The sequence below is a fragment of the Triturus cristatus genome, chromosome 1_1 (assembly GCF_964204655.1).
Source record: "Triturus cristatus chromosome 1_1, aTriCri1.1, whole genome shotgun sequence".
Classification (NCBI taxonomy): domain Eukaryota; kingdom Metazoa; phylum Chordata; class Amphibia; order Caudata; family Salamandridae; genus Triturus; species Triturus cristatus.
This window is the reverse complement of record NC_140579.1, coordinates 65688647-65700709: the sequence shown is the minus strand read 5'-3', so window position 1 is coordinate 65700709 and position 12063 is coordinate 65688647. Positions and strand designations below refer to the sequence as shown.

Here is a 12063-nt window from a genome sequence, read left to right as displayed (position 1 = left end):
GTAAGACCGATGGGAAGAATGACTGGCAGAGCTGGGCATAGAGAGCTGGACTGGCTTCATATTTTCATAAATGTCTTTCTCACCAACTTCTTCCAGATTTTAGGAATCACGAATCCCCAGGGACGGAAGAAGTACATTGCAGCAGCTTTCCCCAGTGCCTGCGGGAAAACCAACCTGGCCATGATGAGCCCCTCCCTGCCTGGCTGGAAAGTGGAGTGTGTTGGTGATGACATTGCGTGGATGAAGTTTGACGCTGAAGGTGACCATCCTTCCTGCAAGCGGCTCTCTTCTGCTAGCTTCATGTGTGAAACCTCCTCTCACTTCTCTCGCTCGACTCACTCGTTCGACACATCTGCATTTCCTTCCCTGATGCTCCCCCTTTCATCTCCCCCTAACCCTTTGCTTCCGTCTCCTCTGCAGGGCGCCTCCGAGCCATCAACCCTGAAAATGGCTTCTTTGGCGTAGCGCCAGGTACCTCCATGAAGACTAATCCCAATGCCATGAGGACCATGCAGAAGAACACCATCTTCACCAATGTGGCAGAGACCAGTGAAGGTGGCGTCTACTGGGAGGGCATCGACGAGCCTCTGCCTTCCGGGGCTACGGTCGTGTCCTGGCTTGGCAAGCCATGGAAGCAGGGTGAGTGCCTTTGAGGGGAGCAATGGAGGATTCCCTTTAGTAACCATATCATGGCTATGCCCCCTGACTTGTGGCCCTTTTAGTCTTTGTTACAATGCAATCAGGCATACCCAAATCCTGACTGCCTAGCAGGGCTATAGCGCACAGACCCGGTGGTCCGTCAAGCATGTCCCCATCACCTTTTGTATCCGAGGCAAGAGGGAACTGTGAGATCCATCAAGGAAATAGAAATGGTCTGTCAGGTGTGCTCTTATGGCGCACACACAGAAAGCCTGTCCGTTTTATGCGGTATGACAGATGCAGCGAAGACCCATTGACCATTCCGCATTGCACAGTGTTACAATGAGACAACATGACACCATGTTTAGTCCTTGATGTAGACATTCCCTGTGAGCTGCTTGTCACAAGTTACAATTCTGACCAGGCTAACTTAGTTTTCCCGCCTTCCATTATTCATGAAATAAGATGAGCACTGGAAGGAATGCAATCTGTTCGCTGTGTTCACTCCTGTCCTGTGGACATCCACAGTGGGTGCTCTAACCTGCTAATTCGGCACAGCCACATTTGGCATGTTCCAAGGACAGACTTTTTATATTTCCAAAGTGCTATCACTGTCACTCTGGCAAGAGAGCTATCTCTGCACAGCTTGCACAGGGACAGATATGGCTAGTACGAGTCAAAGATATATTCGCCCCACCTGCTTCTAAGACATATCCTTTTTAGTTTAATGTTTCCCTAATGGCCTTTACTGAATGATGTGTCTCCACCTATATCAAAAGTACTGTGGCTGTTAATTTGTAAACGTTGATTTAGTAAACTGTATCAAAAACATATTTACAGCATGGAGGTAATCTATGCTGAAATGCTCAGACCAAGTTTAAAGTTAAATCCCAAACACCAATTATCCCTGTAGCAGTTATGATACAGAAAACAACATTTTCTTGGGCTTCACTGAAGTGCTGTGACTCCTGGGCCAGATGTATACTTGGGTGCTGAGATTTGTGATGCTCGGGGAGCTGAACTGTGAGGGTCAGTGGTAGAGTTGGGAGGCATGGAGAACTGGGTTCGAGGCACATCGAGAGAGGGAGTAAACCCTGTGATAGTTATGACACCAGAAACTAGTGGATAATGCAGGGTAAGAAGGGACATGGGTTCCATTTTCAGGTCTCGTCTGATCCAGCGCTTTAGCGCTGCTCTCGCGAGAGCTTTTGTTAAAGGGGGATCTGGAAGTGCAGACTAGTGCTTTTCAGTCCTCCAAATACAGTGCATGTGCGCGGGGCGCGCGCACCATTTGTCAGCCTGTCTGATCTCTTTCGCGGGCGCTTTGATGTTCTCAGTGAGCCGCGCGGCCACTGAGAACATCAAAGCGGCCGCTAAAGTGCTCACCATTTGCCACCCCCTCCCTTATCCCACTTCCTGCTTGTTTTTTTGGGCTTACAGTCTCCATGCCCTCTGGCTCCTTCGTGCTGCTTTACCCTTCCCTCTGCTTGTGCTTCCTATCTCCTCCCACTCCTGCTGTTCTTTCTTTTTTTTAAAACTCATTTTACTAAGCGCCAACGCGAACTGAAGGTATCGGAGCGCTTTACATGAGCACCAGTTGCATTACAGATGGACGCATTCATTTTCATGGATGTACAGCCAGTAGGTGTGCAGGAGCGGGGATCTCATAGCAGCGGTTCTCAGAATACTGTACAGTCAGTACAGTGAGGCTCAGTTCTGCAAGCCTCGCGCCCTGTCGCTCATCTTGCTGCCAGCCTTTCTTGGAGGGTGGCCTTCAGGCTCACACACCTCGCACCTAGCCACAAACCACAGAGGTCGAGCATCCTTTGAACTGGTCTCTAATTAAAGAAATGACCTAGAAACCAAAGGCATTTCACAAGTCATCGCGCCGCAGACCATGCGCACGTAGAGTACTGTCAGCACACGGCTCCCAAGCCAGGAACTTTATTATGAGATCCGCCTTATATTAGAATGATTCAATTCAGACCTCTCCGTTTCGGACCGGGGGAATGTTTTAGCGATTTAGCAGGCAGACAGACGTTTGCATTTCTTCAATAAAACGAGAGCGAAATGGGCTTAGACTCATTAAACTAGGGAGGTCCGCCCCTTAACAAGAAAATCCATGCTTTAAATGGACAGTTATTAGGTAGCTGCACTTTTTAATTTGAAAGGCACAGTTCCGTATTTTTAACTAGCAAACTTTTAATGATAGCGTATCTGCACTTCTGCGTTGCAACCAGGTATCCTGGGAGTCAGAGTACCTGCACTTTAATGTTTAATTTTTAATCAATGACTGAATTGATGACGTGTATGCCCAGGTGTGCCACACTTGTTGTGTTGACACCAAAAGCTCCGGGGGGACAATGCAACCAGTATTCAAGCATTAAAAAAATTAAATGCATAAAATGTTAGACAAGTAGCAGGAGACAAAATATGCAAAATGGCCGTGATGCAAACAAAATGAAAACGTGAGAATGACATCTATCCAGGAAACGATGCATGGCTGTAGAGGGAGTTTTGTTATGATTTGACTGATTTATACGTTTTTTCAACGCACAATACATATAAGGGTCTCTTGGCGGGGGCTTCGTACTTCCTTGAAATAACATTTCAAAGGAGCCAGAATTACCGGGTTTTCTCTAAAACATATCAAAGCAGTCCGGTTCGAGGTTTAGTGCTTCAGTGAACGCTGAACCTCATTTGCCAGATAATCACCGATTGCGAGTAACCCTTCTAAGAAAGGGAAATTACAGGATCCTATTGCACAAGCCATCTGTGTTGTCAGGTTTCGCCGGCACAGCGCTTGCGCAGTACCCATGGCAAAACAGCCGGTTTATGTGTGCAGGTCCGTCATGCTCCTTTTCCGAGAAAGACCTAAATAAGCAAATTTGTGTAAATGCATGTAGTCTGTGTGGACCTGGGGAACTGGGTTCGAGCCTCGGTAACGACGCTGAACATCCTGTGATTCTAGGCAAATCACTTAATCTCCCTGTGCCTAACAAAAAAATGAATGTGTGTCCTCATTTAACGTAACCGGTGCTATGTAAAGCGCTCTGATACCCGATTGGATTTGGGTCAAGTTTGCGCTATATAAAACTCTGCTAAAAAAAAAAAAAAAAAAAAAAAAGCTCCTTTCAGGGGGAGTTCCTTGGACTGTCAGATCCAAGCTGCACTCTAAAGGATCATTTGTTACACGCCCTCATCCACTCTCCCTGTCACCGAGCCACCTTTCACACTCCTGGGCGACATGAAACTTTAGCAGACACCGTGGACCGCACAACATCTAAAAAATTAACACGCATTGGCATAGCCGATAGGTCTCGTTTTTGGGACCTTTGTAAGTATTTAGTTATGCAGCACAATATCCTTGGTGCAACACCAACTGTTGCATGGCTAAACACTTATAAGGTCCCAAATGCGAGACCTATTGGCTATGCCAATGCTTGTTGGTCATGGAGACCATTCTACTTGCAAGGTGGAGGGGGCGGAGTGTTATCGTCACATAGTCTCAGGGATGCTTAATGTCTTCTTCTCCCCCACCCCCTTTTTTTTAATACATTTTTGTTTATTTATATTAACCCTCAATCTGTTCCCTTCTGTTTTCCAGGTGACAAGGAGCCATGTGCCCACCCAAACTCCCGTTTCTGTGCTCCCGCAGGGCAATGCCCCATCATGGATGAAGCCTGGGAGTCGCCAGAAGGAGTGCCCATTGAAGCAATCATCTTTGGGGGCCGGAGACCCAAAGGTAAGTCCAGTTAGTGGTATACATGAGAGAGGGGGGCTAGTGATGCCATCAGCTGCTGATGAAAGGTGATGGAGCACTGCTTGTGGAGGAGGTAGGGTGATCTTTATCAGTGAAATAGTACATTTCATAGGGTTTTCCCCATCTTGCTTCATATACGCATGGTGGGTATTTGATGCCCATAGGCATTCACCATTGCTGATAACCCGAAATACATGAAAGTTGTTGAGAAATATATAGCCACCATTGCTAACACCAGGCTTGGAATTTTATTGATCTTAGCCTTTTTTTTTCCTTTTTCCTTGTTTGTACTCTGGGCCTGAGGCTTCACTGCCTGTTTTTAAAATTTTTATTTTACAGAGTTTTATATAGCCCGAACTTGACCCGAATCGGGTATCGAAGCACTCTACATGAGCACCAATTGCATTACATTTTTGTTAGGCAAAGGGAGATTAAGTGATTCGCCCAGAATCACAGGATGTTCAGCGTCATTGCCGAGACTCGAACCCAGTTCCCCAGATTCAAGGTCGACCGCCCTAGCCGTTAGGCCAACTCCTCTCCCCTGGAAACTTTCACCTCCATTTATACCCCAGGCCTTGGGATTTACTGCTCCTAGGTCTTCACCTCCATTACGATCTTCCTCGGGTGTTTATAGAAGATAGTTTTCACCTCCAGTGTTTCTTTTCAGTGCATACTATTATTCAATAAAATGCGGGGTCATGGCGTTTTTTAAATGTCTATTAAAATCTTAGAGGGTATATTCTGCCTATTGCTTTTCCCATCATTTATATCACCATTATACATCCTTCGGGATTAGAATGCACAGCCCACAGCATTTCAGCTCCATTATTACCACCCAGGAGTGGTAGTAGCGGCTCCTGGTGGGAGTGCTGCGGAGCGGTGAGGCGGGGCGGAGGGGGTAGAAAACCACAGAATACGGCCGAACGGAGGTAAGTACATTAATAAATAAATAAAACAAATCACATTGCGCACGCCGCAACGCCAAATGTGCGTAATGTAATTAGTTTTATCTATTTATGTACTTACCTCAATTTGGCCGTATTCCGTGGTTTACTACCCCCTACCCTGCCCCTCCCCCGTCCCGCCTCACCGCCCCGCAGCACTCCCACCAGGAGCCACTACTGAGGAGTGGGAATTTATTACCTGTAGACAGTCACCACAATTATTAGCCCGCAGGGCTGGTTATTTAATATCCACAGCCATTCACCCATACATAGCTCCATGGGGGCAGGTATTTACTGCTCATAGCCTCTCTCATCACTTGGCTCTCACTCTCAATACTTGGCTGTTTACTTCAGTAGCTTTTCCCCTCAGTGAATACCCATGTGGGGTGGATCTTTACTTCCCACATGCAAGCCCCACCCCCATATCTTTGCCCACGATCTTCCAATTATGGTTTTATAAATGGGATTTGTGGTGATCTGGTTATCTTGAGGCGCACCACTTATTTAACATGGCCCTCCCTCCATTGTCTCTGTCTCCCATGTCACATCGCACATGAATCAGGTTATGACCTCATCATCTAAACTGCAGAAGTAATCTTTCCATTATTTGTATTCCAAGTCATGTTGTGGGTCCCCTTACCTTGCTGCTTAAAATGATCCCTGTGAATCTCGGGGAAGTCCACCCTGGAGCCTCAGGGCCTGTTGAATCTTGCTTTTGGAAATGCCTTAAGTAGTGAAAACACCTGGGGCACTATTTGGGTATCTGGGAAACATTCAGCAGGTCCCATGATCAGTTTCAGTCTGTGATGACTTCATCTTGTTCTGCACATGCTTGAAACTCAATGTAGCCCGGTGATTAAACGCAGCATATCTGACAGTGCCATTTTTATTGTGGGGCAGTAGCTGCGAGGTTTGCTGTGAGGTACCACTTAAAGGTCACCGCCTAACTCTCAGGCCTCCCGCCTTACCCCTTAAAACCCCATCAGTTTCTTTACGGTGTTGTGACCTCTGCCATCTTTCACTTCTAGGAGTGCCTTTGGTGTACGAGTCGTTCAGCTGGCGTCACGGGGTGTTTGTCGGTGCCGCTATGCGATCAGAGTCCACGGCAGCAGCTGAACATAAAGGTAAGACCTGTGCCAAACCCAATCTGCATGTGACAGCTGTGGGAATGCCTCCATCGACTTGTTTGGCAGAAGCATGGGGAGAGTCACCCAACATGGGGCCTTTGAGAAGTGGATGCCAAGTGTTAAGTGCCTTTCAAGGTTAGAGGTATGCCAGCCCACTCATTGTGGTCTGAAAGTAGCTTGGCAGAGACCTTACCCAGTGAGGTCTGAGATGCATGATCCTTGCCCATCATGGCTTCACTGTGAGTAGTAGGGTCTGCCTATTATTGTGTAAAAAAAAAAAAAAAAAGTAGATCAGCAGCGTTAACCTAAGATGGGGTGTGTATGTGTTTGACCTCTACGTAACCTGACATGTGTAAGGGCTGTATAGTAGTTACATCCATTACTGGACATGAGCTAGGTCTCTAGATGAGGGACGTACAAGAGGCTGTTGGGCATTTTCAGCATGGTAGGCATACAATCCGTTTTAGAGATGCAGTCGCTCTACAAAGTGGTGGGATTGAATGGTGAAAGGCCAAACCCTTGAGATGCCATGGCTAAAGATAAACCCTTCTGAGGTCATGAGCCTGCAATTCAGGGGTTACTTGCCTGTGTAACCTGTAACGACTGTCTGACTGTTAGGATTTCACCAGGCCCTTGCTCCTCATGATGCATGAACTACAGACCACTAGGGTCTATAGAGGCGATGCAACAAACAGTTTAGTATAAACGCTCTCTATTGTCTTTCTCACTGTAGTTTGTCATTTGTACACTTTTTTCTCTCTATTTTCCAAAACTTTACACATATCTAGATTAAGGACAAGATTTTGATTGTGGCTTACATATTACTCCCTTTGAGCTAACAAATGCTACCGACCTATAGAGGCAGCACTAGGCAGAAACTCATTGACCAGTACGGAGAACATAGGACTACTTTATTTCATCATGTCAGACTCAACTTTTTAACCTTGGCGAAGGTAGCAAAAAAGTTATAAATAAACTACTGTTTATCTCCAGGTGATCCTCAGTCACCTCTTACAAGCCCTTTTTACATATCGCCTAGGCAACCCATCCACTAAGCGCTCCATCTTTCAAGCCTGTTGGGACTTGCTCAACGAGGAGCAGGACCAGAGGATGAAGCACTCATTCTTGGTGGGTGAGGGTCCTTGTTATCTAAAAGTAAGACCTCCATGAATTTAGGTAGAACACAATTTTCTGCACTACACCCCAAGGGAATTTACACTGCGTTGTTTAGTTATTGTATCTGGCAGGATGTATGGTGGATCAATTACATTCCTCTCCCACCCCCTTTCTGAGTGTTTGAATAAAGATAAACCCAGCCTCATCCTGAAGCAAGGTAAAATGGATACATTTGCGAAGTTAGATGGCATAGCACCGATGGACCCCGGGTTTGGCTGTGTCACAACAATGCAGGCGCAAGCCACCTTGACTCATCAGTCTCTGCAGAATTCATTCAGTGATGATCCAGTTCTCATGCTCATCTCCATAGATCAATATTAGGGAAGTGGGCATGGGTGTGGTGCTCCCCCACCAGGATCTAAGAATACAGTGAATCAAGTCAATGAAGCTCTGGACTGAATATCCAAACTTGAAGTGGTTAAGGAGGTGCAAGCCAACAAGTCTGTATCTTCTAAATAGATGAAGTAGAGGATGCAGCGGGACGAGCCTGCCACATCAGTCTAAAATGCGTGGGCTTCGCAGAGGGTGTGAAGGGCAATCATCCCGAAGCCTTCCTAGAGCCAGTGGCGTACTCTCTCAGATGGTTGGTGTTCTTGTTTTGAGGTAGAGCCTGATCATTGATCCAAAAGCCTCCTGCAGAGATCACAGTGGGGTAAACTTCAATTGAGTGATATAACCCATTAATAACAGACATGGCACACTAGACTCCAATGGAGGACTTTGTTGCAGCTGCTTTGTGACAGCATGTAGCTTACAGTTCGAGGCATGTGGGCTGCTGAATTCATATCTGTGCATAGATCGCCACCTAGTGTTGGGTCCGGATGTTTGCACGTTGTTGTCCTGGAAGAGTCTTCGAGGTATCCTGGGATAGGTGACTCCTCCCCTGGACTACAGTGCGCATGGGCATCCCCTCCATCCTCAGATTGTTTTTTTCCGCCATTGGGTTCGGATGTGCTATCTTAGCTCAAGTTAGGAAAAACGTTATCGAGGCCAAAAGGCCTTTAGTTCGTGTCGGTACTGTTTTTCTCGATCTGTTTCGATACTCCTTTGTTAGTTTAACAACTTTCAGCACCGACTTTTCGCTTCTTACCTGCCCATCGACGACATCGACGATGGAATCGAGGACACCGTTCAAAAGATGTCCGGTATGCAATGCGAAATATCCCCACATCGACGTCCATCCGGTGTGCAACAAATGCCTTTCGCCGGATCACGACGAATCGACATGCATGGCCTGTGCCCGGTTCCGTTCCAAGAAGACTCTACGGAATCGACGAGCGGCAAGACTCGAAGCGCAGCACGCGGCACCGGCCCCGGCAGACATCTTCAACGCCGAGACCGAAGATGTCGAAGAATTGGAGATCCTACCCTCTAGTCCCGTTTCCGAACATGACTCCGGATCGAACGACGTCGACGAATCACTCTTTCGCAGAGATGAAGATGACACCGAGGTAGGAGACTACGATGAGGCCTTAGGGGCCGAAGAGAGTAGCTCCAATGATGAGCAAGGCCTACCCGTTAAGACTGAAGAGAGCCCAGTGCCACAGTCTATGGCTCCGGTCGAGGGATCGCCTTCGGGCCTTACCCGAGACCTATCCCGCAGTTCTTCGGCCCCGCCCTCGGGCCCGGCCTCGGATGTTCAGCGGCAGCCATTATTACCTAAACCGGCTGGTTTCCCTTCTTCCAAACCGAAACCGAACGCTGCACTAGTTCAATCGAAACCGAAACCAAAAGTGGCGCTGGTCGGATCGAGGCCTTCCACACCTTCGACGCCAGCGAAGCGCGTCGGCACCGAGCGCACCAAGCCAGACTTCGGTGCCGAACTTGAAGCGGCCGACGTCGGAGTCGGCATACGGAAAAAGGCCTTCGGTGTCAACAAACCTGATCGGTTCCCGGCGTCGACGCCATCGACTCCGACACCAAAGGTCACACTGCCGGCTGCGTCTCACATCCCTTCCACGGCAACACCGAAGCCTCATGCATCGAAGACGTCGACGGCCATTCCCGCCCCTCGACTCGATGACCCGCAGGCGCTGAAAAAGTCGACGACCGCCTCGACAGACCTGGTCGGCACAAAAGCCTCAAAGACGCTCCAAGTCCGACCTGGTGCAGCACAAAGCAGCAAAACCAAAACGGTCCTCCAGGACACGTCGGGCTCCGGCCCAATAAAAGCCCCAGCAGCCTCTTCGGTGCCAGCCAACATTACTTTTGGCCTGCCTCCGTCCACGATCCCAAAAATATTCCAACTCGGGACACGGGTCGCCCACACCACAACTACACCTCCTGAGGCATCTCCGTCACATGTCATCGACGCCATCACCGGCAGGATGATTATCCACGAACGGAGGATAACTTCGGAGCCACCTTTGGACCCTTTCCGGATCCCGCTAAAAAGGAAGCTGCCTGTGGACTCGGAACCTCTCCTAAGCGAATCTTGCCACTCGCCCTACCAGAATCCACAATCATACTCTCCCACACACTCCGACACGGATGTGTTGGGGGATTACATGGATGACCAAGTCCCCTACCATGGAGACATAGACCCTGATTACCAACAGGACCCTGATCAAACTTGGGGCGACCCTGTAGATCCAGGTGCACCTCTAGATGCACAGGACCCACAACTCTATGGGGCGAAAACATCTCCCACAGAGGACACTGCAGCGTTCAACGCTCTTATCGAACGTGCCGCAAATAATCATGGAGTGCAGCTTCACTCTGACACCATCGAGGACGACTTTCTTATGGACACCTTTGCATCCTCAGAAAGACATGTGAAAACTCTGCCCATGTTGAAAGGGGTCCTCAAACCAGCCAAGGACATCTTCAAAGAACCCACCAGGGCACGAGTGATAAACCCCAGGATCGATAAGAAATACAGATCGGCGCCTGGGGACCCTACTTACATCAGAGGCCAATTACCACTAGACTCCATTGTCGTGGCGAATGCTCGCAAGAGGGCACACTCGCAGACGACAGGTGACGCTCCTTCCCCGGACAAAGAGTCCAAGGTGCTAGAGACCTCCGGCAAGCGAGTTGCCGCCCAGGCTGCCAACATATGGCGCATAGCCAACACTCAAGCGCTCCTCGCTCGCTACGATAGAGCGCACTATGACACATTGGAACAACTACTCCAACATCTCCCTGACCAGTACAAAGAAGGTGCAGAAATTCTTATCAGAGAGGGACAGCTACTCACAAATGCTTCCATCAAGTGTGCACTAGATGCCGCAGACACGGCTGCCAGGGCCATTAACACAAGCGTCATGCTGCGACGACATGCCTGGTTGCGAATCTCCGGATTCAAACCGGAGGTGCAAAATAATATACTCAACCAGCCTGTCAACCCCGACTATTTATTCGGACCGGAGGTTGACACCACCCTTGAGAAAATAAAAAAGGACACGGACACCGCAAAGTCCATGGGGGCTCTCCAGACTCAGTCCTTTCGGAGCAGCTCCTTTCATCTCCCCAGAAATAGAGGAGCAGGTAGAGGACAGGGGTCACAGCAGACATACAACAAGGGCAATACACAAACCACCTACGATAAAAACACCCGGGGTGGATATCGTGGCTCCAGTACAAAGGGAAGAGGACGCGGCTACGGCAACACCAGGTCCTCCCCCAAGAACAAGCAGTGACGCCCTCTCCCTTCCTCCCGACCACATAACACCTGTCGGGGGAAGGCTACAAAGGTTCCTGTCCACGTGGAACTCCATCACCACGGACAGGTGGGTCAAAGATATTGTCAAACACGGTTACTGTCTAGAGCTAACCTCCACTCCACCCACAATTCCTCCAAGAAACCGTCCTATGTCCTCAGAGCACTTAACGCTCTTACAGCAGGAGGTGCAAAGCATGCTTCTGTAGTAGGGGATCTCTGTGTATAGTCATAATCTATGAATAATCCCCGCCCATGTGCGGGGACCCCGGAGCAATCAAAAATATCTCTTAAGCTGTCCCGCATTTGCAAACCTGCAAAGACACTTAAGAGACAGACAAAATAATACAGCCTAATCACCACAAGGCTGCACTGGCCAGCACTTCCTCTGAAGTGAACACAAAAGCCAAAATAAAGTTGAAATGTCATTTTTATTCACATTTGACATGTTCCTTTATTATCACACACTCCCTTCACCAAAATCCCTTTAAACAATAGAGAGGAAGGGGTGGACAGACAAGCCCTATAGGCTGTCATTATGTGTCTGCTAAAGGGATACCGTGCCTTTAAGAAACTATCCAGAGACCCCCGGTATCCCAGGATGCACAGCCAACACAAGTTACTTTCAGTTCTTTTTTCCGGCTCCTGCTAGCAGGACCCTGGAGCTTGAGCTCTACCCTTTTGGGTGGTTTAATTGATTAAAATCGGATTTTTTGGATTAAAAGTGGTTTCATTCGACGTCTAAAGCCTGTG

General features: G+C 48.4%; 1 protein-coding gene across 1 annotated transcript in view; it reads left to right on the top strand.

Annotated features, from left to right (window-relative positions):
• Positions 1-12063, top strand: part of LOC146869423 (phosphoenolpyruvate carboxykinase [GTP], mitochondrial-like) — a 94998-nt gene that overhangs the window by 68719 nt on the left and 14216 nt on the right. The window contains exons 6-9 of the mRNA XM_085599822.1: positions 97-259; positions 421-639; positions 4247-4384; positions 6375-6470. Of these exons, the coding sequence (XP_085455948.1) occupies positions 97-259; positions 421-639; positions 4247-4384; positions 6375-6470 (616 nt within the window). The remainder of the gene's footprint in view (positions 1-96; positions 260-420; positions 640-4246; positions 4385-6374; positions 6471-12063) is intronic.